General features: G+C 38.2%; 2 protein-coding genes across 4 annotated transcripts in view; one reads left to right on the top strand and one right to left on the bottom strand.

Annotated features, from left to right (window-relative positions):
• The window catches only part of usta (uronyl 2-sulfotransferase a), a 53281-nt gene extending 43751 nt beyond the window's left edge, over positions 1–9530 (top strand). For both annotated transcript variants that reach the window (XM_086167175.1, XM_086167174.1), the window contains 3 exons: positions 5851–5948; positions 6050–6207; positions 7749–9530. In XM_086167175.1, the coding sequence (XP_086023301.1) occupies positions 5851–5948; positions 6050–6207; positions 7749–8041 (549 nt within the window). In that variant the 3' untranslated portion in view covers positions 8042–9530. The remainder of the gene's footprint in view (positions 1–5850; positions 5949–6049; positions 6208–7748) is intronic.
• Positions 9531–9652: 122 nt separating this feature from the next.
• Positions 9653–19379, bottom strand: slc22a16 (solute carrier family 22 member 16). Of its 2 annotated transcripts, none has more exons than XM_086167172.1 (8): positions 19258–19379; positions 18115–18591; positions 17770–17887; positions 15843–16401; positions 14858–14985; positions 12566–12675; positions 12173–12272; positions 9653–12078 (listed from the first exon to the last, which is right to left on the bottom strand). In XM_086167172.1, the coding sequence occupies exons 1-8, from the start codon at positions 19299–19301 to the stop codon at positions 11890–11892; spliced, it is 1725 nt and encodes a 574-aa protein (XP_086023298.1). In that variant the 5' UTR covers positions 19302–19379; the 3' UTR covers positions 9653–11889. The 2 variants fall into 2 exon arrangements, with proteins under 2 accessions (XP_086023298.1, XP_086023299.1); XM_086167173.1 differs by lacking the exon at positions 19258–19379 and having other exon boundaries at positions 18115–18246; positions 18371–18510.
• Positions 19380–27839: the final 8460 nt, after the last annotated feature.

Below are 27839 nucleotides of genomic sequence, written 5' to 3'. Positions count from 1 at the left end.
AATTCAAGGTGTATCTGCTAAGGACTGTAATTCACAGACACTGCAGCTATCACTCACACTGTCTCTTATTTAAATTCTATATTCAAAGGTTTATTGCTGTGCTCGTTATGCATTTTATGTTTGTTATTAACTTCAGACAAATATTAACTTCATATAATCTACCAAAAGTAAGCAGCAGAACATCTAACTTCTAACCAATGCAAGAATTAATACTTTGAAGAGCTTTTCACATGGCATAGTTAGAGGCAAGGTGGCAAATTTTGGTGAGTACAGCAGCCTGATGTTAACCCAATATTTGAATCTAAATTTATCCCAATAAGGGGGCGGGTTTAGTCATTCCACATCAGAAACCTTGTCCTCTACATCTGCCCTGCGGAGATGTTCTCTCCTGTTAATGCAGATTAAAGCAATATTGGGCTTTTCAGATGAATGAGGTCCATCTCTGTCAGAGAGTCAGAATTAAGTTGATGTTACCTATATTTTTGTGCAGAAAACACTACTTGGTAAATTATGGCTTGAATTTCCCTCGTTTCCCTCATTTCTTCCTTCAGCTGCAGGGAATCTTCAAATTTTTCCTTCAGCTGCAGAGAATCTTCAAATCTTTGCACTTAAGACCTTAAAACACTTTATAGCCTTGACTTTGACACTTTATAGTTTTATTTGTATTTCTTATCCCCCCCCCCCCTTTTTTTTTTTTTACTGTTTATACAATTTCCTACTATTATTTATTATTGTTATGTTTTCCTTGAAACTCTGGCACAACAATTTCCTTCGGGATAAATAAAGTTATTCTTATTCTTATAACATCATCTGCATACAGGTAAGATGCATACCTATATATGCATGTTTTTTTTTAGATATTGACAGTAGTAGGCTATACAGTGACAATAAAATACTTTCTTTTTTTGACTTATTTCTCCTTTAAATATAAATGAGCTTCTAGTGACACAATTGTGTTTGCAAACGATCATTTTCCCTATTATCCTCCGGTCTTAGAGACCCTGAGGCCTTATCTTCACTTTTATGAGCAGCCGGCAGGAGAGTCGATGTCATTCTGGCTTGAGTCTGACTAGTTGTAATTGAGTATTGCACTGCTTTCCCCCGAGTTTTGGACCATGTGAGTTGAGTTATTAAAGTATGCAGACCACAGGGGCCCCTGCTACAGTTAAAGGGGAGGAGGTTCTGTTGCTGCATACTGGCTTACCTGTGTGTGGGAGTGTATGCGATTGCATTTACCTTCCTTTACTTAAGAGGACCAAAATTCATTTAAAAATAAACCAGACAGTGTTGAAAGTGTATTGTTTTAAAGTTTTGCTCCCCCTCACTTTTCATCAGCAACTTTAATCATCTTGACTTTTCTTCATTGTTCACCAAATATATATTGGGGCAATGCTTCGTCTTTCCCACATTTATGCTATCTGTTAATATTTCTACTGATATTGCCAAATAACAATTGCTATACTTCTCTTGTAAGCAAAAAAATGATACTGTGACAAAAGTTTGAATTTAATTAATAATGTGACAGACATATGCAAATAAAAATATGAGAGTATTGAGCATGAATAATAGATTGTAGCATGTTATGCACAGTGGCTATTTTGGCTAATGATTTACAATTGCATTTAAAAGCAAAGAGGCAGGTGCGTAGATTTGTAACCTTGTTTTTTTATGTGAGCTGATGCGCTGAGAGCAGCTGTGCACATGTAAAGGTTGAAGAGGGTGAGTGGGACATGAGCAGACAGATATGCAACTCAAGTTTTCAGCAGTGACCCTCGGACTCTCATCGGCCACAAAACTTCAGTGTTCGGTGTGAGAAGTCATTCCAGTTTGAGCTTAGGATGAAGTGTGTCCTCATAATAACATAATACTGCGAGAGAGAGAGAGAGTGTGTGTGTGTGTGTGTGTGTGTGTGTGTGTGTGTGTGTGTGTGTTGCACAAAGTTCTCTATTTTGTCAACACTCAGTGTCCAGACTGAATATATCCCCTGCCTGCTGAGCGGTAGCCTGCCTAGAATGGGTCCATATGAGAAGTGTCAATGAAAGAACACTGTCAGTTGCTGAGCAAGGCTGAGGGAACCTGATGCACGTGTTACTGAGACATTCCTGTGGTTGGTTTGGATTTTCCGTCAGTCCCCACACCCCTTTTTATACTCACATATACACCATGCAAAGCCATGCCCAGGATACTTGAATGTGTACTGGCCACAACCCGATCCGGTCTGGTCATAAAATCCTAAATATACAGGTTGGCAGTTATTGAAACTGTGGCCCTGAAGATCAGAATTTCTGTTGTGCTCATTTTTTTTATTATTTGTTATTGGTTTTGTTTTCTTTGGTATATTTGTTTTCTTAGTCACTGTTGTGATTTCTAAGGTTTTATTGTGATTACCTATTTGCCATTGCCTTCTTTGTGATTTTATCATTCGCTATTTTGTTGCAGTTGTTCCGCTCTCCTAATTGCCTTCATGTGTTGTTTCTGTGGGCAATTTCAAAATACTGTGGTCAGCTTGTGAAAACCAGTCAGTTAGTAGAACAAAATGTATGTAGCTGTACACTTAATTATGATTAAGTAGTCATGAATGGGGATTCTAAAGAAAAAGAACAACGTAAAGTGGTCTTTTTAGGTGATCTTCCCACAGCAAGTCAGAATTATCTCACCGTCTGCAGTGCTTATGTCCTCTATTGTAAGTCGCTTTGTATAAAGCGTCTGCCAAATGTAATGTAATGTAATGTAATGTAATGTAATGTAATCTCCTGTCAAAGGAACAATGATTGTGAACATAGAGTTTGAGGGTTTCCATTCATCAGTTATGTTGCGCTTGTTTTTACTTCTGTAAGTGAGGTGACTACTAGACATATGCTAAGATAAGGGTTAAGATTAACATTCCTGACATTGCTGTGTTTTCCGAATGTAATCAGAAACTGTGACACTGAATATATCTTGAATGTGTTTGATGTAGGAGCTCCTTCGCTATGCTGCATGATAAAAACAAGACAAACAGCCTCATGGGAAAGGTTTACATCATCAACTACTACTCATTTAATTTACACACACGTTCTTTTCAGGGAGGCCGTTATACAGATTAGGTCTTGGTTTGCGACAGTTTCTGTGACTGCTCAGTTGGCCTAATCCAGAGAGAATAGTAACAATGGGACTGAGTGTGCCCACAGAAGTGCTCCACAAAATACTAATGAGTTTTCAAAAGAGAGTTTGTATTGTTTGTTGGCTGTGCGTAGAGACTAGATTGCGTGAAGCTGTATATAGATGAGTTGTGACTGGATTCCCAGAGGCCCCCTGAATGTTGAAGCATGTCTTGTATCAGGTGCCACAGCAAAGTGGATGAGGGAGCTTCAGGAAATACAGTCAGTCAAGAAATCTGACTTGACACTTCCTATCTATTTGTCTATGCCTGTTTTCCACTGCATCTCATTCAGACCCCCCACCTCATTATTTGGTTCTAAAAGATTTTCTAATGAGTTCTGGTGTTATGTTTCTTTCGCATAATTCACTATCACAATTCCTATAACTGTTCGATCAAAGTTAGACCAAATCAAAGTGCATTACATTAAAGTTCCAGGTAGAAGAGCTTTAACATGATTAGTGCTCTGAATCCCTGAATGTGATTTATGGTATTATACTGTCTAAATATGTCAATTTAATATTTTAAAAAAGTCAAAGATGAGCTCTGTGAACAAAGAGAAGAAGCTAGTTTGCAGTCCTGGTGCTGTCATTACCCACAGAAAAAAGAAAGGATAGCAAAAATTTATGTTGGAATGTTTAAACATCCGAACATCAATGTTCTTGCAATAATGCATCACAGAAAAACTAGCCAATGTTTAAACCTAGAAACAACACCTAACTTACAATCAGGCAGGGTTCTGGTGGTCCTTTGGTATTTTTTTCATGTTTCTTTGAAGAGCTTGCCAGTGTTTGCTTCACTGATCTCGAGTAAGTCCTTTCGCCCGTGCACAGCTCAACATGGCCAGTCATGAAGTACAAACACACCTTCCAGCCAGTGTGTGAATCAGAGACACAATTGTACTCCATGATTCTGCTGCAGGGAGACAAAATCATTGATCGAGTGTATAATTTATGTCACCCAAGCTCAGCCTCATTGTAGACCTTCCCACTCTTGCAGACCCTCATCTTGACAAGCCGCCTTTCAAGGTTTAGGGGAAGAAAAACATGATGGATTAATAATAATGTGAAAGGTGTTAAAGTTAGACATGAAAAATCTTTAATTGTTTTCTAAGAGGACTGTCTCACAAGGTGCAGTGGGAGGGAAAGTGTGGACGGAAGGGAGAGACGTCCAGGTCATTTGCACTGCAGCTGCTTCTCTGGCCTGTCAAGGTCGAGCCTGGATGAGATGATTGACATTTCCCAGCCTATCTAACCTAAGGTGCAGCTGTCCAACTTGCTGCTCAATGCCCCCCCCCCCCCCCCCCATAGCATAGCATTTTCATCAACTTTTCCCTGCTCAGTCTCACCATATAAGAGAATATGAAGCCTTACTGACCAGTAAATCATGTAGCAAGTCAACATTGCTGTGATGAAGCTCGTGTCTGCATAAAAGATCTGCCTCCTTGACATTTTGTAATAGGCTGTGTAGCCAAGGACTAGTCATTGTTATTGTTGAAATACTCTCAGGTCATTTCTTGTATTGTACTTTTTCAATATCCCCCGGCAGATGGTGACAGGGATTGCAAAATTAAAAAAGGAATATTCACAATGCAGGATAATTGCAGGATATTCACAGAATGAAGGTAAAACAAATGATACAAAATGCAAAAGTAAGCAAAGTAATCTAAAGTGAGCAAAACACGATACTGATTCATCTGTAACTAGAATTGATTTAATCAAGCATGAGTCGGTTTTTCATTGCAGATTTTCAACTTTAGTTATTTTTTTCCCCCTTGTCCTTAAATTCTCTCCAACTAAATGTAAATAGTATGCCCATAGTTGTGTCTGACTTATCTTTGCGGCAGACCGTCATAGCCTCTATGTTGGTTTTGGCTAAGTGTTCTACACTAATCAGGTGTTCCTAGTGTTCCTAGGTCAAGTTGTGACCAAATATATTGTTCCTTCACTTTACATAGCATTCTGGTGTTCAACAAGCATGTCAACACTGTTTTATATCATGCCTGGCGGTACTGTAGGTGTGTGCTAAAGCATAAGCATGTGGCCTGTTGGATTTTTTTTGTGCATGGATATGTGTGTGTGTGTGTGCGTATGTGTGTGTGTGCATGTGTGTGACTCATGCTCAGTGGAGTGTTTTGTCGCTCAGGACTTGTTGCCGTCCTTAAGGCTTACGTCACCTGACATGGATTTGACTGCTGGTTCCACAGACCTCAGAGGCAGGCTAGCTTCCCTTCTGCATGTGTTTTTTTAATCTTTTCCTTCCATTTTTTAATGCCCCACGGGTTCAGAAAAAAGGGGTGATTTAGAGTTCACAACTTTGATTTATGAACTTGTTTATAACTTGTTTTTCATGTGACGCGTATTCCACTTGGTGTCTGTCTGGACTTTCGGCTTTCAGAACACTTAATAATAATGCAATTCCATCTCTGTATTAAACTTAACATTTGGGGTTTTTTTTCTTCATAGCCTGACTGCTATTTTTCTACCAATTCAACATTTCAGCTTTCGAGAGCAGCTGAGGTGAACTTATCTTCTGCTACAGGATGTTTTGAATTTCTCCGATGACTTGGAGGACGCACAAGGCCTTTTTATTTAAGGGCACCCTCTAGTGTTAATAATGAATCATTACAATATTTGAGAACCCCGTGCGTGTGCAAGTCAAGATGGGGGAAACTTCCAAATGCATTAATTTAGAAATTCTCTGTCTTACAGGACATCAATGTCTGCATACTAGAGAATTATCGGGAGTGTTCCAACCCCAGAGTTTTCTATATTATTCCCTATTTTTGTGGACAACATCCTCAATGCAGGTATTCACACACACACAAATTTGCATAGTAATCTGGAGCACACCGTGAAGCGTTTCTTTAAGAGTCCTAAATGTTTATCTTTTCTCCCCTCTTTTCACTAGGGAACCAGGTACCTGGGCTCTTGAAAGAGCTAAACAAAATGTGCTGGAAAACTACCTTCTGGTGGGTATCTTGGAGGAGCTGGAGGATGTTCTACTTCTACTGGAGAGGCTCTTACCTCACTACTTTACTGGAGTTCTCAATATCTACAAGAGTCCTGGTAAGGAAAATGAACAATTACCCTTTTTTTTTCTTGCTCTGCATATTGTTTATGCTGAAGATAAATAAAGGCAAGCATCAGTGATATTGGAGGAAATTTTTCTTGGAAATGGAAAAATCATTGGCAAAATATATCAGAAATAATCCAGGTATTTAAGGAAGATTACAATGCATGAGGCCTGTTCAACAGCCCCCTTGATTTTCTTCATAGTGCCTTTATAACTATCAAGTCAAGTATATTCAACAAATCTAAACAACTAAATTGGTACCAGATATACACTGCTCAAAAAATAACACATAACACATCCTAGATCTAAATGAATGAATTAATGAATGAATGAATGAATGAATGAAATATTCTTATATAAGACGTTGTTCTTTACATAGTTGAATGTGCTGACTACAAAATCACACAAAGTGATTGATGGAAATCAAATGTATGAATCCATGGAGGTCTGGATTTGGTTTGGACTCTCACTCAAAATGAAAGTGGAAAATCGCACACAGGCTGATCCAACTTTGATGTAATGGTCTAAAAAAACAAGTGAGTCAAAATGACTCAGTGTTGCTTCTTTAGTGGACAGTTTGATTTCACAAAAGTGTGATTGAATTGGAGTTAAATTGTGTTTTTTAAGTGTTGCCCTTTTTTTTTTTTTTGAGCAATATATATCAATTTCTATCTTTATATGTGACATATATATATATAACAGTGAACAGGAGGAGCTTAAACAAAGAAAATTTACAGCTTACTTTTTATCGTCACTTAAGACCTATGGTCACCAAATTACTCGGCTTGCATGTTTTATTATTAAATCACATATGTATTTATTCTCATTTTAATAACATCATACATGATCATATATGATGTTATTAAAACGAGAATATATATATATATATATATATGATTATGTATGATGTTATTAAAACGAGAATACATACATATATATATATAAATATATATATATATATATATATAATTATGTATGATGTTATACATAATTATGTTATGTATAACATAATTATAATTATGTTATTAAAACGAGAATACATATGTGATTTAATAATTAATCATGCAAGCCGAGTAATTTGCGGACAATAGGTCTTAAGTGACGATAAAAAGTAAGCTGTAAATTTTCTTTGTTTAAGCTCCTCCTGTTCACTGTTGTTTAAGAGTTACATCCCTGAGAGCTATTATCCTTGGTCTTTAGCAACAGCAACAAACGCTGGATTTCTCAAATAGCTCTTTATCAGACAGCCATGAGGAGCCTTTGGTTATTAAGATAGTAACAAGATCTTTAAATACTTGCTAAATTATGTAGAAATAATTTCTGTCTATACTGTAAATACAATCCATTAACAAAATTTGCTTTGTGACATTGATGAGTAATGTTTGCATGATTTATTGTCCTTAAATGCTTAAAAATGCAGTTTTGTTTGAATTCTGAAATGAGCCCTTGGAGTCTGATTACTCTGGAAAGCTGCTCTGTGAATCTAAGTCTGATTCAACTTTGCGTTAATACTTTGTTTCCACATGCTTTTCAGACTACAAGAAAATGGGAAACATGACAGGCACGGTGCGCAAACACACGCCTACTCTGGAGGCCCTGCAGGTCCTTTACCATCGCATGCGTTACGAGTACGAATTTTACAACTTCATCCGTGATCAATTCCACCTCATGAAGAAAAAAATTGGCCTGAAATCAGCCTCCCATCCACCCGCATACTCACCCGTTTTCCTTCGGGAGCTGGCCCTCCGAACCCCAGAGCCTCTGGATGACGATGAGGAGCTGGACACGGACCTGAAGGATGCCAACAGCTGGCTGGTCCATCCCTAAGTGTGTGATCCACAGCGGATGTAGCCAAAAGCAGATTGGTCTGAATTGGCTGGAGGTGGCAGGAGACAGCCTGAGGGCCACGGGGATCGTGCCCACTCTTTTAGCATTTCCAGGATAAGTGAGCTGTGTTTAGGGAGTGTGGAACCTGATTGTTGTGATTCTGTGAGTTTCGTTTTCCATCTACGACAGACTCCTTTTTTTTTGACAGGCTCAGCACTGAGGACTATGACGAACAACAAAATGCTCTATTGAACATTTGACTAAGGACAATGGGATATAATTTCAAGCTCGATTTATCTGATGTCCAGTTTTCATTTGAGCTTATTTTTGAGTTTCTTCTTTAATATCATTTTTACAATCTCCAGGAGAGATTAGCACAAGACGGGGACAGATAGTTTTACTGTAGAAGAAATCAGAGACATTGCTCTAGAGAGAGGCCCATTCATAAAGAAAGGGTTGGTGTCTAAAAAGCTAATGGTATCCATGAATAAAAGAGTGCCAAAACCCTTTCTGTATAATAGATATCCAGGATTATCAAAAGTGCCAAAATTAACCAAGAGTGGTAGTAAAAATGTGGCAGGCGCTTTTATGTCACAGTCAAGTCAATTTTAACAGGTCCGTAAATTTTATTTGATTTGTAAAGTATTATTAGGTATAAATGAGGGTTGAACAACAAGCACTCACTTATGAATTCAAAGAATTCCAACTGTGTGCATGAATGATTGAGTTTGACCAAACCAGATGTGTATTTTAGCTTAGATTTGTTTGGGACAGTTGTTGTTATAAGCTTATTGAGGCTGGCTTGAGAGTCAAAAGCTAAAAGCATTTAGAGCATACTGTAGTTTGTTTAATCCAAAGTCTGAAAGATTGATGTTGCCAAATACCAGTGTTTCTACTGCGCTGCATTATAAAACTGTACGGCTGTACTGCACTTTTTCCAAGGTGACTTTTTCTGCAGATTCTGTAGAAAAATGAGGGATTTGTTCACAAAACTGGATACTAATTTGCCTTTCATTTTCAAATAATATGATGATTTTACTGTTTTGGGGATTTTCTTTTGCTCTCGGAATATTAACATGACAGTGTGTTTCTAATTGTTCATGTCCCAGCTAAAACTAATCACCAGCAGCTATACTGAGTGATGTTTTTAATCACTCAGACGAGTAATCATTTGTGTCATCTTTGTATATCTACCATCTTAAATCCATTGTATGTACCTTTACCTTGTCCCAGTTTGTGTTCAATGTTTCCTTTCCCCGTTTTAATTTATTATTTTGTATTCATTTGCATTCCAGATCAATTTCTCAGGAAGGAAAGTAAATGTTTTAATAACTGTTTGATTTGTATCTTTGATTTCTGGCGGCTATGAAACTATTCTTGGCATTTCAAGGGTACTCAGAATGAATCTATATCACCAGCTGAAAACTGGTCACCAACAGATGCAGTCCATCATTTTACACTTCCAAATAAATGTCCTCAAACTATTGCAGGTAACGTGTCTGTGTCACTGAAAAGTTATTCATTGAAGTTTATTTACTTGTATCTGATTTTAAGGCCGCCTGATCTACTACACCTCACACCATCCTGAAGACATTGTTTCTTCTCTATAGTTATATATATTTTTTGAATAGTTTTGGATTTTTACATGATATTGAATCATGTAGACTTTCTATTGCAGCGAATGAAAAGGAGAAAGTTTTCCTTAAGTTCTGCACAGACATGTCGAATCTGCTTTCGTTAAAGAACACATATTTGTCATTTATTACATGGTTGTAGAAGTTCTTTGGTCAAGTTGAAGCTCTATAATAAATAAGTATTACTAATATTTTAATCTTTTGTATGTGATGCAGAATATTTATGATAGTATATAGTTTATAATATATAGATAATGATACAAATAGAAAAAGTCTTGAAATGGGATATTATGATTGAGTCACCCCACAGGTGTAGGTGCTGACAGTTTAATAACTTACATTCATAAGTAAGACCATCCTTCAACAATCACAACATTGATACAGTGTGTAGAAGGTTGCGACACATCAAGTATCCTGCACTGCACTGCACCTCAGTCCCCTAAACCAAATCCAGAAATGCCAAACTTTAAACTTTGACACTCACACCCAACCTTATATTCAAAAGAAGTCTTATCACCTCATTCATTCAACGATAAAAATGCAAGAACGAGTTCAGTGGTGCAGGATTGCTGTTACAGGAACCCTTAATGGTTTTCAATAATATAACACACTAGTGCCTGCAGAAAAATGACTTATGGGAAAATAAACTACTTAATTTATCACTTTCTATACACACACACATTGGAAGAGTTCCTACTCTGAACACAGTGGGTTTGTTTTCATGTCGGTGGGAGTATGCCAGTGGAAACTCCTCTCTGCTGGCAAATAGGAAGCTGTTAGTGCCAATGGACTGCAACGGGACTACCTCTATATTTCTTCAATGATAAAAATAGACTTTTCCAGCGGAGCTGAACTCACCGATTCTCTATTTTTGCAGCCAGTGTAAGAGATTTAGGAGAGCGCCTCCATCTGTAAAGGCTTGTCATTTGCTAATATGGATTGTTACATTTTACACTGTTTGTCACAATACATTAATATGCAAAAAATGATTTAAGATAGAAATTAGTCAACTTTGCAAGGTAACGTTGGCCATCTTGTTTTTTCACCACTGTAAAACTAAAATTATGATAAAGATCCTATTTGTCATCCATCCATTATCTACTGTTTATTCTACACATAGGGTCATGGGATCACTAACCCAGCTGTCATTGGGTGAGAGGAAGAGTGCACCCTCTCTAGTCAATCACCGGGCCACATATAGAGACAAACAACCTTTCACTCTCTCATTCACACATTCGGGGTAATTTTCCCATTTTTTTTCCAATTGCATGTTGTTGGACTGTGGGAGGAAAATGGAGAAAACCCTCGTATACACATGGAGCACCTATAAACTCCACACAGAAAGGCCCTCAATAGGAATCGGGCCAGGGTCATTCATGCTGTGAGGTGGGACTGCTAACCACGGCGAGTTAGGGTTTGGTTTTGTTTGGTTTTCTTTTTGTATTTAGTAAAAGGCTTCATACAATCATTTGGCTTCATAAAAAAAAGCCTGTGAAGAACAATGTAGCTAGAGGTGTTCATCCTCTCTTATTTGAGTTTTTGGTCCAAATATTACAGCATCATATTTGTTGTGTCGCATCAAGCATTTCATTTCATACTCTCAAAAAAATACACACAAAACTATGATATATGTCATATGTATCTCTTGCATTTGCTTGAACACACACACCCTCACACACACACTCACACGCAGTTTATACAGCAAAGGTAAAACATTTTCTTTGAAATAAATTACACATTTGTATTAGCTATATCTGGAATATGATGCCCTGAGATTTTAAACAAAAGGTCACATACAGTATTAGCTGAAATAATTGTAAAATATCATTATTAGATAATGCCTCTGCAGTGTGTTACGGTACATTTCTATATGTTTTTAGAAAAAAAAAATCTGTTTGCTTGTTCGTTTGCCCATAAAAAGAATCCAACTGTCTGCTGTATTTGCTACAGCATCGTATATAAGGACTCTGCTAATGCAGGAAATCTTAGTTAAGACTAAACTAATACTGGTTTTATATGAAAAAAGTTATTTAAAATCCCTCATATTTACTTAAGTGACTTTAAAAAAAGGTGTATTTGAAGACCCATTGAATATATAACAGTTGTTAAATAACTTCAACAGGGTTTTCTCTTTTTCCCTTTTCGGACAAGCCAGTATGTCAATAATGTCTCTGCACTGCCCTTTTCCACCTGTCTTTTTTTGTCTTTTGATGCTCAAGCATCAGCTCCATGGTGAAACATCTCCAAACCATTTTCAGTGTTGTTCAGGGCTGAGCTCTTCTTGCTGGGCTCATGTCCCAGAGCCTCGGCTTCTTCCAAGGTGGTTGTAAGAGGCTTTCCCAAAGTCTCCGGCAACAGAAATGTCAGCAGCCCAATAATGAAAGCTATGATGCCCACAATTAGCTACAAAGAGGTTGAGAAAAAAAGAGAAAGTTAAACACAGTCATGACAAAATGCGAAAGATATGGTCATTTTTTAAAAAAATGTTCCTACATACCTGGGGCAGGTATACCCAGACATCAGCCAGATAAACACAAAAGGGGGCCACTACGCTGCCAACACGGCACATCATACTACCACTACCGACTGCCAAAGACCTGCAGGAGAAACACAATTCCTGAGATGATGTAACAAACAACATTATCTTATAACTGGAACATAATGAAGTGCATTATCTGCAGTTGTGCCGTTTATTAGACTGCCTAGACAGATGCTTTCATTTTTCAAATTATTTTCTAAATCTTAAGGGGTCAGTCTGAAAAGTCTGGACCTATTACAACGGGAATGACCCTTGTTTGGTTTTCTTTTAGTATTTTAATGAAATAAGTAACAAAATATTGACTGAATCGTAATCCAACATTTTTAAATAATTTGATATGTTTCTCCGTACCTGATGACTGTTGGATAAAGTTCACAGGTGTATAAGTAGATGAGGCCGAAGGCAATGGCGATGGCAAACTTTCCCGTCATACAGAGGAAGATGGCCAGGGCCTCAATGTCCTAGACAAAGGATGTTTTGCAAATGAGAGACAAGACTAAATTATAATTTATTTTGCCATCATTCCACAGACTTCTATTTAGGATGAAAAAAAAGGAGAAATCGCCATTTTATACAAAACCACAACATACTAGCAACGTAACACACAAAAGTCAATAAAAGAACAGTTTATTCAGATGCATTGTGGAAAATGTGTCTAATTACAATCCCGTAAAACGTACTGATGCATAAGAATTTAATGCTCAACTTTGCTTATTGCATCCCATATTTAACATAAATGATATATGTATACACACTGAGCCACAGTCTTCCAGCAATATAAAAGTCTGTGTGAACTTCAAATAATGAGATACTCAAATATGTACTTTAGACCTACAAGCAAGTCATTATTGGCCTTCATTAAAAATAGCTTATACTCATTGACATATTCTACTGTCAAGAGCAAAGGAAATAATTTAACAGTTTTAACTGATATCTCATTATTGAAAAAAAGGATCTCATTATTGTGGCTGATAATCACCACTGGCCTATTTTGTTAGGTTTGGTTTGGTCTGGTTTCATTTAGTTGGTTTGATTTCGTTTGATGTTGTGCGTTTTTTCTTTTCTTTTCTTTTCTTTTCTTTTCTTTTCTTTTCTTTTCTTTTCTTTTCTTTTCTTTTCTTTTCTTTTTCTATTCTACCTTTTATGATTTACATTGCAGTTATATTAAAATATTAAATATGGGGCAGTCAATTATGATTTAAGGAGATCCAGAATGGGGAACTTTCCTCACGTAAAGGTCTCGAGCATCATCACCATTAGCTTTTATTATGATTTGTTATCTATCAAAAAGTTTATTATATACTGAGTTAGCAATGTCATTGTATCATCATATGCACCGTGTATACTTTTGAGATGTGATACAACAGATCTTGACGTAACTCATCCTACTCCATGTTTCATGCAGTGTATGATATTGTAACAATATTATTATATGACTGTATCTAACAATATTATTATATGTGTTTACACATTGCTAATGTGTAGGGAAAATGAAGGAGTTAAAAAGCTCACATTTCAGTTCTGTATGTTAATGTTGTTAATTAATGTTGAGCATTTGAGATATCATATAGCATGTGACTATTAAAAGCCCAGTTAGGGGAAACGTATCCCTGAATGAAACCCACAACTCTGTAGTGTAAAAAACAAGATCAAGTGGTAAAAGTGATTAATTGCTTCTTGGAAAGAGAGTTAAAGATACACTGGTTAAAAATTGCCAATTATTTTATTTAGCATGACTCAATTCGAGTGAAGAAGAAAAAGACTGACAGTTGTGACCCTGGATTCTGTTTGTTTAGTATGAATTTTCAAGTCACAGGTCATTTGCTTTGACATCCTGGTCATGCTGCTTTTTACTTCAACATTAACCATTGAAATTTGGGTCGCAGTGCAGGACACACTTTGGAAATTGTGTGTGTGAGCATTATGAAATCAAAGAGGTCATATTGTAAGGAAAATAAACTCAAGATACACAGATATGTGTCTGAATGATAAAACCATTTGTCAGCAAATAAGGCAAACTGTCTCTTTTTTCTCTCTCTCTGCTTCTAGTGATATGACATGTACAGCAGCTGTCTGTCTCTAGGTGGCAGAGGACAAGCATCTTGTGACTTTGCAGAGAACTTTACCGCCCAGGAAGAAACTGAGCAATAGTTAGTATGTCACAGACCAGGCTGTCAACCTGCTGACCACAGCAGGATCTGAAACCGCGACTCCCATTGCAGAAAACCACATGTCAGGTTATAATAAGGCCACAGACCATTGAAAGAACTATTTCAAGTGTTCAGGAAATCATTTGAGTTTCATTGAAAACATAAGAAATGTAGATAGATGGTTTATAACCTGTTGCAGAACACAAGCTACCAGAAAGAGTGTCCCAATTAAGAAATCAAAATGTGGGACAGGAGGCAATAAAAGCAGTCTAAGACACATGTTTTAATAGAGGAGGGTAAGAGCCTTGTGCATGATGAAGACATTGGAAACACTTTGTGAACATGTGCTTGTAACTGAATGATGGGTTGTGTCATTCTTTAAATATTGGAAAGTGGTATAATTTTGGATCTAATTTCCTGTCTTTCCATTGTTTATTACTTAGTATAATGTTTGCTTTCCGTCACAGACTCTGAAAAAAAATTTTGTACATACCGATGGAACCACAATGATGAGCATACAGGCGACCCCTGCCAAAAGTAGAGCTGGAGCACATGTCTTCTTTCTGCCGATCCGGTCCATTGCAAAACAACCGATCAAGTAAGAGGGGAGTTCCACTGCACCTGGAAACAGCCAATCACAGCAGTCAGCATTTACCAGTGAAACAGTGTCACAAATATCCTAATGATATCCTATATAGGGTACCTAAATAACTGGCATTTGAAACGTTATCTTCAAATTATCATATTTCATATATTAATACAAACGCGTGAATGAAGATTGTATAGTATCTAGTTTCTAGCTTTATTTTTTGGTTGTTTTCGTTTCTTTCATTTTTGATGAAACTTAATTGTAGATATCAGGTTTTATTGTCTGTTATGAGGTTGTATGTGAAAAAGTGCATGTGATTGTCTTTTTCCTGGGTGAATGTGCAAGAGGTCCAGTATTCAATATTCTTTAATTAAAAAAAAAGTACATTTACTATTTTTGTCAAAGCTAAAATACATAACAATTTATGGAAAAATAAAACGTTTTAAAAGATTTTACCCTGAGGTAACTTTTTGAACCCTATCATACCATCTCAAAAGAAAAATACTCATGTGATTGTCTTTTTCCTGGGTAAATGTGAAAGAAGTTCAGCATTGAACGAAGATGAGTAAAGATAATATTCTTTAATTTAAAAAAAAGCACATTAAAAGTACATAGTACTCAAAAGAAAAATACTCATCGTCCGGATGGCTGGCTGGAGGTATATTCAATGTTCACATCATCATTAAACCACCAGTTTACCAGCAAAGGGATACAAAGCCTTCAAGCTAATATGTGACCCAATCTCACTCCAATATTGTTAGCACCCAAATGAGACATTGCACATTTAGGGAATACTAAAGTGTGAGATTATCCAGATAATGAAACACTGACACATTCAGTGGATGATCAAAGTGGATTGTGACAGGATGTCAACCAGTCCAACACTTACCAGCAAGGAAGAGGTTAATGTACTGGTTTCCTCCCAGGTTTACAGAACCCAGAGAGAAGACATAATAGCCCAGGCTGCCAATGAACCAGATGGCCCAAACTGTGCATGTTCGTCCTGCCATCCTCCAGCTTTTGAACAAATCAAGGATGGAAAGCTTCCTCTCTGGCTGCGATGGCTGGACTTCGCCCTCCTTCTCCAGCAAAGGTTTGCCATTCTGGTTCTCCGATTCAAGAAGGTCCTCCGCCTTCAGTTTGCACTCAAGGCCATTAAAGCGAGCTATTTTGTCCAGTAGAATTTGAACATCCTTGTATTGGCCCTTGGCCATCAGATAGAAGGGGGTCTCGGGGAATTTCCAACAAAAGAGCAAAAAAGGTGATGTGCAGATGGAGAGGATGATCTGATAAATCCACCAGACTCGAACTAAGTAACCGGTCAGAGCAACCACCATGACGCCGACTGCAAACGCTGCATGAACATGCATAGAAGTCCATGTGCGTACTTTTATGCCTGTGAACTCTGTCACATAGACAAACACCACAACCAGGTAGCCACTGGACACCTGACAGAAAAAAATAGAAAGAAAGGTGGAAGATTTAGAGACACAAAAAAGGACAGGCAATGCACGGAAAAGATTAATACAGCCTGTTAATAAGAGGACCTCTAGAATATTGAAATTTTGCATTTCAAAGGTAATGTAAAGTCTGCACCCCAAAGTGAATGAGGGTTAGGGTTAGGGTTAATGGTCCATCATCCTTAATATTAGCACATGTGGGGATAAAGCATCCCGCATAGAGTAGTATATGATGATGCAGTTCACTGATTAATTTGTTTCTATAGTTCCTTATGTTTTATATTTTTAAAAATATGTTTATTCTTGTACAAACTTTTTTGGAAGAGGGAGGACGTCCAGCATCTTAATTTAAGGCATCAGGTTGACTTGGATCAATTTACATTTTTAACTGCTTACACTTTTCTTTTAAGGAGCAGATTTCTTAAAAAAAGATCCAAAATAAGTCTGTATGAGACATATGGCAGTAATTGTGTTCCAGATATCTGCTTATGAACATGATTCTACTGTGTGAAGCGTCTGTGTGCTGCAGGAGTCTGCATGATACATGTGAAAAACAACAGCTGTAGCTGAGGAGAGGTTTAGGGGGATGGGAAACGACTGAAAGGTGAAACAGTGGACAGACTGTTAAGACTCTTAAACTTGAAATTTACAACTATGAGGGCCTGTAAACTTAATGGTTGCCACCCTTTGGCCAGGGAACCAGATTTATTTTTATCTGTTGTCTGTTTTCATTTGGATCAAGAAAAGTTTTCATTGTCCATTTATTAATGTCATGTTTATGAATCTCCCAAATATAAAGTTGAGATGTCCACAATTTTTCAATTCTCTTGAAAACACACAATTTTTACTAAATGCATTCATCCTCTAGGATATATATGCCTATTATCTGAGCTATATACACACACACACACACACACACACACACACACACACACACACACACACACACACGAACACACACACACACATATATATATATATATATATATATACATATATATATATGAGGATGTCATTACCTAAAGTTGAAAAGTTTTCTTAAATGTTGTGCACACTTGAGCTCATAGTGACCCTGAGAATTTGTTTACAAGCAGGGAGAGGAAAGTATTGCAAGCCTTCTGCTGTACTTGGTTTTTGCTATAAGAGTAATATCCACACCAAAAGCAATATTATATCTTTTATCATATTCCTATCTAATATACCAGCAAGTCATCAGCTGAATTATGACTATACAAATTAATGATCCACATCACAGAGAAAGTTATTTCAAGATTTACATTTTTGTGAAATATTCACAGGCACATACAAATAGTGTGCTATTCTGAAGTACAAAAATAAATAAGACATTGAACTCACCATGGCTAGGAGGAATCTGAGCAGCACAAAGAAATAGTAGTTTCCAGAAAATGCCACACACACCCCAAGCCCGAATTGACAGACACTGGTAAACATCAGAATCTTTACACGACCAACTCTGTAGGGTAAAATATTGAAACAAAATATGGAAACATAACAACAAATGAAAGGAAGGTATGACAAACACAACAATATGACATGCAATGGTGTGATATTTACACATACATTTATGCACACATATATGCAAGCATGACAGATTTCTTACAATGGTTAGGTAAACAACCTCACATTCAATAATTTTCCTTTCATCATGGAATACAAACTCAGCATTAAGTTTCTGCTTACCTGTCAGCGATGTCACCAAACACCAGAGCACCAATTAGCACCCCCAACATGAAGGTGGGCTGGCAGAGCTTTGCCAGCCACGCCCTCTCACACACCAAGTCCCAGTCAGTCACTATGCTTTGTTGCACTTCACTGTGATCATAAATAAAGTTCCCATTACAAGCTTTCACAGTTTTGTTGCCATCATAGTCATATGTAAAGGCATCAGGGTCAATACGCAGAGTACATCTGCAGCTGCTGAGCTCCCACTGCTCACCATCAGCTGTTCTCACTAATAAATATCCACTTCTTGGTTTGAAGACTTGCAGAAAATCCTCGAGATTGGATCCCGTCAAGTTACCAAACAAAATCTCAGTGATGTTGCCAGAAACAGTCGAGACAAAGTTTGGGGTCTCCACCAGGAAGACCGAAGCCAAGTAGTGGATCCCGCATGCAGTCGCTTGGAACACTGCCGCAAAGTACAGACATGCCTGGAATCTGAAGAAGAGATATTGCCATAATCAGATGCCATACATATCCCCTGTGGGAGAGATCATACATGAGGGAGGGTCAGTAAACGCAACCTAAACATTTAAAATCTGTTACATTTGGATGAAACTTAAGACATGGGTGAAATGGCCGTTTTGCAGATATTTCCATCGAGTACAGGCCTCTTTATCTACAATGACATCCACATCGCAGATAAGTGAGCATTATGATTCTGTCTTCAAGTGAACTGAGATGTACGGTGCAATGGAAGAATAGCTTCGAGGGTCATTGCTTGACGTCTCCAAAGTTTACAATAAAGTGCCCAAGTTAATACACAAAAAGATGTACACAATTTCTAAAATGTAGTAAGTCTATATTCTTGTATCAGGAAAGTAATGTCATATTTGATCTGAAGATATTTCTCACTGATTTCTGTTTGAAAGAAAAATAAGTAAATAAGGTCGATACCTTCATTCACACTACTACCAACACTCAAAACACAAACACACACATTCAGTAAAAAAATTGCAATATAAGGCAGATATTCTCCGGATATAAACAAAGAGTTATGGATGAAATTCAAACAATGCAGGATTTCATACAAATTAATGCTCGATTCAAAACATTTTTACAACATATTTCTTTGGTGTTTTTGGTATTTGGTCTCTTTTTTACCTTTTGAAATGTCCAAGCTCGTCGAAAACTCTTTCCACGGTCATTCTCGCTCCTGCATTTGAGGGACCAAGGCTCCTGGTGCGTCTGGTTTCTTCTTGTCTGGTCCACTGGTGGTTACTGAGTGTTTAAACACCAAATGATAAACATTGGTTCTCATGCAGCGTATGGGGTTGGTGGGCGGGACACGCTCAAATGCACGGACACATGCACGGGTTCACTCCCAGTGGCTAGGCCAGGGGTGGGCAAACTACGGCCCGCGGGCCACACACGGTCTTGTAATCCGGCCCGCCTAAGATTGGTACAGAATTCATACTTGATGTGAATGATTGAATGATTGGATCAATGAATGTGGGAGCTTAAACAGGAGATTATTTCATTTTTGGAGCTACTTGAGAGAATTTGAGAATTTTCCTGCGCTGAATGACACAGATTGGATATTGGATTTGTGATTTAGCCTTTACTGACAAAGCACTGACACACATGAATGAACTGGACATGAAGCTAAAAGGGAAAAACTGGTTTGAGCATGAAATGCAAGCAAACGTCAGAGCTTTCAAAACCAAGCTTGTTTTATTTTCAAAGCAAATGTCAGACAAGTCTGATATGTACTGTTAACAAATGGTTTTTTTTTTTTGTATGTATTGTATCTTGTGCTGACCCGGCCCATCAATCAAATTTTAAAAGTCAACACGGCCCCGAAGCCAAAAAGTTTGCTCACCCCTTGGCTAGGCCTACTTCTGCTGCTCAAATGACGCAGTCAGCGCACAACAGTGTGCTCAAGGTATGCGCATGTTTTATCAGCAGAGGCCAAATGGAATTGCTCCACATTTCCCTTGAGAGTCAACAGGCTCTCCTGAAAAGGCTCCTGATTGCATCAAACCTTTCATTCATTGATACAATCCTGTGTACAGAGCATAAATAACGGTTAAATGAATGTCACTGATTTTAGTTAATGGTCTGCTTTTGTGGCTCCTGCCACAGGACCAGACTTTGTTATCCCAGTGTGTCCAGATTTCATTAAGGGGAAAAAAAAACGTCACAATAGTCAGGAACTGAAAGTCAGGGAATACACTTACGAGAGATCTCGTGCCAGAATGAATGGCACGCCGGGAGGATCGTTCCCCCTCTCTGGACATCCGCTGAGACTCGTCCAGTCGAATGTGCAGGTGAGGAAGTCCTTGCCCCGAGCCAAGGGGGCGCGGCCATTTTATACCATCACCTCAATGGTCGGGTTTACTTCCTATTAAAGACTTGTTTTACACACTCTTGGAATTTTGGGCACTCGGGGTGCCGGGCCACGCCCCGGACAAAGCTGCGGGGTGCGTGATCAATTACACACAAGGGAGTGTCAGTGGAAAAGTACAGAGTTGGGCATCCCTTTGTCATCACGTGATGCGTTCCCGCGGGGGACTTTTAAGTACATTTAGTAACACAGGATTGCTGGATTAAGGTGGGGAATTCACGTCCCTCTCTTGACGTGAGAATCCTCACGACACACAACAATACAAAACTTAGTGGGTGGAGCGAAAAATCTGCTGGCCTTGTTAAATGTTTGTGTTTGATCAATGGTGCAGGGAAATTCTCCACCCGGCCCCCTGGCCTGGGCGGCCGTTACATGAGATTAGACTTATTCAGTGAGGTAAACATGATGTATTCCAATTATGGCTTGGGATTTTGACAGTCACTCTCTTGAGGTGACTTTGTCCCACCACAGCTTCTGAGGGTGAGGTCTTCTACAGGATGTTCCTCTGTTAGCATTTGGACGCGTAGGTCTTGCACCCTGCGCTCTTAGTTGGACAGTTGTTCTCTTCATTCTCTTTGCCTTCACCATCGCTGGAGGCTCACTTGCCTTTGAGGATGACGGCATCACAGGGTGGTTGAGGTGGAACTACGTCTTATGGCCCTCTACTTGTAGCCTGAGAAGATAGAAATGCTACACAATCCGTTAGTGCAGTCCAATAGGCTTGAGATAACACTGGAAGAAGCCCTGCGGCAGTTGGGACCTCCCTTGCCGGATGTCCGTGACCTCTCCCAGTATGTAACTGATGTGGAGTACAGCCATATGTGTCAGTCTGGAGCGTGTTTCTCATGTCATGCAACGCCTCGAGCCATGTCATTTTGTCTTTGGCGTCCGCTATTATTTTTGCCAATTTCATTTTCGGGACCCCATTGGCTCTTTCCACCGACCCCTGACTTTGGATGGCAGACCAAGCCATACTTGTGTTTGATACCAAAATGTAATTCAACCTGTCTCAGATGCTCATCCTTCACACTCTCGTCCAGCATCTGTGGTTTCACTACCTGCCATATTCCCTCCTGTCTCTCCATTATCGCGTAACCTGCTCTCAACTCAAATAGCACTCTCTTATCGCCTGGTAACGAGTCGGTTTGGAGATCAGTTCGAAATTTCACTTCTTGGCACACAATTGGAGTGCATTCATGTTGCAGCTCTCGTTTTTTATCTCGTTACCAATTGACCTGTTATAACAACAGGTCTTTTGCTCTCCCTCTTCTAGGGGAGACTGTTCCATCTTCACTTTTCTCTTGTCCCTTCTCGGTTCCTCTAGTTAATTCATGTCTCTTTTTTTTTTTTTTCGAATTTTTGTTTAACTCTTCTGGTCGTCATCTGGGGGGTGGTTGTGCGCACCAGATGTGAGCGTTTCTACGATCAACTTCCATCTCTTGGTGAATGTGGATGGACCACCCTTATCCTCCTCCGCCGATTGGTTCGTTATTTCTTTTTTTCCTTTTTTTTGTCTTTTCTACGCACACAACAATCTGTATCTTCACTCTTATTTCTGCAGGTTTCCAGGTTTTGTTGCCCTCTCGAGGTTTCCAATGACCCAACTGCTTTCAGCGATTCAGCACAGCTTTCACACAGACACAAAAGTGTCTTTTTTTTTCCTCGCGCAAGAACCTTAAGTTTCGGCTCACTTTGAGTAATATTAACTTCAACTTTTAACACAACAATTGATGAATTTGGAAAATAACAGTGAAACAATGCAGTGGCTACTCTCGAAATGGGAGCGTTTTGAAAAACTCTGCATACCAAAAAATGCTCCAAAAAGAAAAGGTGATTTATTTTACATGTAACACAAACTTGCATGCATGACAGTTCGAGCAAAAAATGGGCTCTTCCTCAGATCCTTACTGGAGATATGTGATTCTTTTTTTTTTTTGGTCCAGCACCCATCCCTAACTGGGCAGTGGATGTGCATGTGTTTTTCTTTTCTACTCCAGAAATTGATCTATCCTTCAACATTAGTTTTTTTCAGATTCCAGATGTTCTCTGGTGTTGCCTCATCAAGAACAATCTGTTGAACAAAAAGCGTTGTTGAACAAGTATGTTTAGCATGTATAACCATGAACAAAGTGCTGATGAGCTGCTAAGTCTGTAGTCATCACAAGACCAGAGCTAGTCTAAACATGCACTACTCTAACCTTGTCCTTTATAAAGCTCAAACAATTTGTTATTGTAAGTTACCGTAATCAGTGTCGCTGTTCCAATCACTTTCTTTATTAAACCAACAATCATTCATCAGACATTAATTTAAGAGAGAAAATAAATACCTCTCAGATGTGAATAATCACTAAAATCAAACAATGTCCACAGTTCAACTCTAAACCACAAGACCAGTTAATCTGACAAAAAGGTTCTACTGAATAGTCAATGTTGTAATTGTTTACAACAGAATTGTACAGAACTAGAGTCCTGCTTGAAGGCTTGAAATGCATTTGCTTGATATGGCACATGTGCTTATGTGTGTGTGTGTGTGTGTGTGTGTATGTGTGTGCGCAGAATACTGCTTCAAGATTATTTTTAATTGTCAATGTGCAGGCACAGAAGAGAAATTTTCCATACTCCGGCTCAGAGTATGTACAGGATAATAGACAGACAAGATATACACGTAGTGCAAATGCATGACCTATACAGTGCAGTGAGTATAGTATATACAGAAAGACATGGTATATGCATTTAGCAGAAGGATGGCATGAAGGGTGATGTGAATATATCTATGAGTTTTAAGTGCAGCTTGGTGCAAGGAGGTGATGGGTGTGAGATTGTCTCTGCGGGGGTCTGAGGATAGAGTGGATGTCAGCGGGGGGGCATTGTGTTAACATGGGGCTGAGCAGGTAGGGGTTCAGGGGTGAGTGTGAGTGCTCTGCCTGGGGATGGGGTGTGGTAGCTTGCAAGGGGGGGAGGTTTTTGGGGGAGAGACTGCTTTTACAGCTCTTAGATAGAAGCTGTTTTTTAGTTTTGTGGGTATTGATTGTCCTGTACCGCTTTCCTGACAGGAGCGGCACAAACAGGCTGTTGCCCAGGTGGGAGGGATCTGTTGCAATGTTCCTGGCCTTCTTCTGCATCCGGGCATCATAGATAGAGCAAGAGGAGGCTCCATTCACAACCAATGAATTCAAGATGGACTCAAATCATAAACTTTGTCGTTTCAGATTTGACGCGACAAGATCATTACATACTTTTCATTCAACTAAGATTTAAATCCACAACGCCCTCCCTTACACTATTACATTTGGACATGAACTAATAATCGAAGACTGGTGACTTTTAGACTATCCTGGAACTTGCAAAAGAATGATTTGTTTCCTCCTTTTGTATCATTATTTAAGCCAAAAGTAATCAAAACGTTTCCGAATAAAATTTTGCTGAAGATTATTTGAGTGTGTGTTGATCCCTTCCCATTTTTTTCTGGTTTAAGATGCAGATGAGTTTTCTTCACATCACCATTTATACGAAAGCCAATTTTCTCACTTTAAGTAATTGCATGAGAATTTGTGACACAAAATCCTAAAAATTTCAAGCCAATACTTCTGTGATCCCATTTCTACAGGAGAAGATAATTAATGATTGATTTAATCTGTTTTTTAGGGCTTATTGATTCACTCAATCTCGTTTTAGCAGGATTGAACAGGAATACCACCACAAACTGTCACCGTGTTTGCTTTTGACATCGCTCTGACTTGCCATCTGCTTCACTTCCAGATGGGAAATTATTTTGTAGTGCAGGAGCACTTAAAACATGGAGATCAAGAAGGCTCACGGTAACAATTTAAAAACAATAAGAAGTAGATGGGTGCTTTACTCGAACATATAAACACCAAAAAATAATTTAGAAGCTATACAGCTTCTCACCTAAAGGTTTTACAAAAAAATGGGTCACGGGCAACATTTTTGGAAGTCATAAAAGAAAGGTACCACAAGCCACATCTGCTTTGCTTCCTTATTACAATTTCTGCAGATTGTCTCGACACAGCGCAGTGATACAACACACTGATACACTATCACAACTATGTGAACGTTTCAGGAACCTGAGTTCAGTAACTGAACTGGAGGCAACTCTACTCCGTGGCCTTTGATTGTCCCTCTCTATCACACCACTGTTAATATCTGTGTGCTGTTTTAGCTTTAAGTAGCCCAGTGAGTTTGAGTTTTTGTTACTTTATTGTGTATTATAGAGCTGCATTGTGACCATTGGAGTTTGATTCCTTTGAAAGGACGGTGTTTTTTACACGACTTGTCCCTGCTGACCTGACATGTTTTCAAAGATACCGTAGTGAAATTGACCTTGTTTCGCTGACCCTTATTGAGTGGTGAAAAGTTGTTTATTGTCTTTGCCCTCTTTCCATTATGTTGAAAGTGTGGAAGGAAGAGCTCTGGGCAGATTTAATTCATGGTATTAAAATTCTACAATAAGTAGCACTGTGTAACATTCATTGCTTTAGCGGAATAGACTGTAAATCATTCTGGGGTCGGCCCAGGTGTGTATCTGAGTTTTTTGCATCGTATTTTTTTGCCCTAGTCAAAAGCAAACACACACTACACACTCTAGCCTTCACCTTCACCTTGCAACAACTGACTGATTCCCACAGAAGTGGAGGAGATCGGTTTAACAGGTCTAATGTGAGGATAAGAAAACTTATCACCACACAGACAAAGTTTTTAAATCTTTTTCAGTGCTTTCTTCTATTTCAATTTGATGCCTATACAACTGTATTTGGACACTCAATCTTTAAAACCCTAAAAAATAAGAGACACGTAGTTAACATTGTTGTCTCATAATGAGCGCCAAGTCATTTTTTCAGGTTTTTCAGAAAACACAAACAATTGAGCCATGTTAAATAAGGAATTGTTTGGGCAAAAAACACGTTTGATAATAGATAACTAAGGCAATTATTTTAAGAAGGTGAAGATATAAGCTTTTCTGCTAACAACAACGGAGTCCAGTGAGCCACCCTTAAGCACATAATACTTTTCATTATACTTTCCCTCTTTAATATCTGGAGCCTGAGTTCTTACCAACAGTTTTCACCAACATCACCATCCCAAAGATCTCACTTCAACACTGGTCAGACCCTTAAATGAAAAACGAGCCTGTGCATGAACTCTCTTTGACCTTTGAGCTGAAACTTTTTGAGTTGCTAAATATGTGGGAGTTGGTTTCTATGACCTCTGCTCTCTGGGCCCTATTTTGGCTCATAGGAAGAGAAAGGAGAGAAGAAGAAAAAGGAGGAGAGAGGAGAAAGGGGGAAAATAAAATGGTTACATGAATGTTTTGTGCGGCAATAAAATCAAATCCAGTCAAATTAATTCAGCATGTGCCATCTGAGTCACAAAACTGTTCTTTGCTCTTTCACAGAAAACAGAGATGAGAGTGGCACAAAAACAAACATGAGTTGTTCAAAAATTCCTGTGTGCAAATAGACAAAACACGACGCAAATACAAAATGTTTAAAATATAACACACCAAGCATACACACAAACCACACAGACACATCATCCACACATACACACACGCACACACACACGCGCACACACACACGCACACACACACACACACGCACACACACACACACACGCACACACACACACACACACACAACCACAGGCAATCAGTAGGGAGGTGATAGTGTTGTTGAGAGACCACAGGATGGCAGTACAGATTGCTTTTTTTATCCCAAACTGACAAAACTTTAATTAGACTCAGGCTTAATGAATTTAAGTGTTAAAATGACTTTCTTGAAACATTTAAGAAGATACAAGGAAATTTCTCACAAACTCAAATATACTAATTTAGTCTTTTAGTTTATAAACCTTTACAAAAAAAAGTGCTGTACTAAATTACAGTTGCTCTTCTGTTGATTACATGCATCATGATGCATTAATTAGAATCACAGACATAACTTTTATTGTTCTCTATTATTAAAATGTTAATTTTAATTAATGTTAGAGGGTTGTTTTGTGATGCACTGAAAAGAGCTGTCATTGTTTTGTTAATTGCACTTATCTTAGTGTTAGTTTTACAAAATGTTAAATAGCTTGTGTGTGAAGAGTTTTATTATAATCCACCAATTGTGCAAGACCCTTTTTTAAAATTATTAAGAAACTTGTACAATCATTTCTTTTAATGTTCCTATATGCGATATATAGGACTGCTAAAAGCATATGAGCGGTCAGTTTAGGAACAACAAACAACAACAATTACAGGAAAAAGCAATCAGGTGACTTCCGTTTGAAATGCTACATTCATTTTACGAGTAATATTTCCTAGAAAATGAAAAGGAAGAAATTCTATTTAGCAAGTTGCCAAGGATTCTATTAAATTTTGTGTGACAGAAAGCATAAAGCCGGTGATTGAAACCAAGACTAAATTCTGCAAGGATGTTATTGTTTATTCAACCCCACCTCTTTCACCTACGGCAGCTCCATATCATCTTTGAGGGCTTATTGCAAGGCTTTGTTGTCATTTGGGATATCTGAATAGATATTTACTATATATGATATAATATTTTCTTTTTTTTTTTTTTTTCCCTAACAGGAAATCATATTATTTCATGTCCTGCAACCACACTTATTTGTCCTTTTTTTGTATAAACCAATGAGACAATACAAAAAAGAGTAATTGAGAACAGGGTAAGAGTTTGCACTTATTACAGGCAACAAGCTCTCAGAAAAACAGAAAATGTTGATAAAAAGCATTTTATGAATGCAATTAATTCTTAACAGCGAGAAGAAAGCAGCAGTATATTACAATGACAAGAAACCAGAGGAATCCCCTGTCCCATCAAGATGTACAGTGATGACAACATCATCCAAAAGTATTATATTTGGCAACAATGAGTAATGATCCATTGAACTTATTCTCAAATATCATTGGCATATTTGATCAACTGGCATGGGAGCAAAGTTGCTGACTAATCTGTTTATAAATAACAGCATATTTGGTGGTTCTTGGAAGAAAAAATTACAAATTGAATAAGATGACTTGGAAATGAAATGAGGCCAGTGTTTCATAACGATTTCATTTACATTGCTTTGCTGCAATAATTTTTAGGAATAGACATTAGTTCTAGAGTGGCCAGATTTTTGATATCACACTGCATGAGGCAGCGTGGCGCAGGATGTAGAGCAATCATGTTTGGAACCTAACAGGAGCATAGAATATAGCAAATCTCTTTGTTAGTTTCTATTCCTTACTACGCACTTTTCATTTCTGTAAAGAAAAAAATAAGACTAAGATCTGGGTTGAGTTGTTATGCTCTTTGAGAGCCAACTTTTTGAGAGC

This window comes from Fistularia commersonii, chromosome 20, assembly GCF_037954325.1.
Source record: "Fistularia commersonii isolate RoL2024-O1a breed Wild chromosome 20, RoL_Fcom_v1.0, whole genome shotgun sequence".
Taxonomy (NCBI): domain Eukaryota; kingdom Metazoa; phylum Chordata; class Actinopteri; order Syngnathiformes; family Fistulariidae; genus Fistularia; species Fistularia commersonii.
This window is presented reverse-complemented; position numbering and strand designations above follow the sequence as displayed.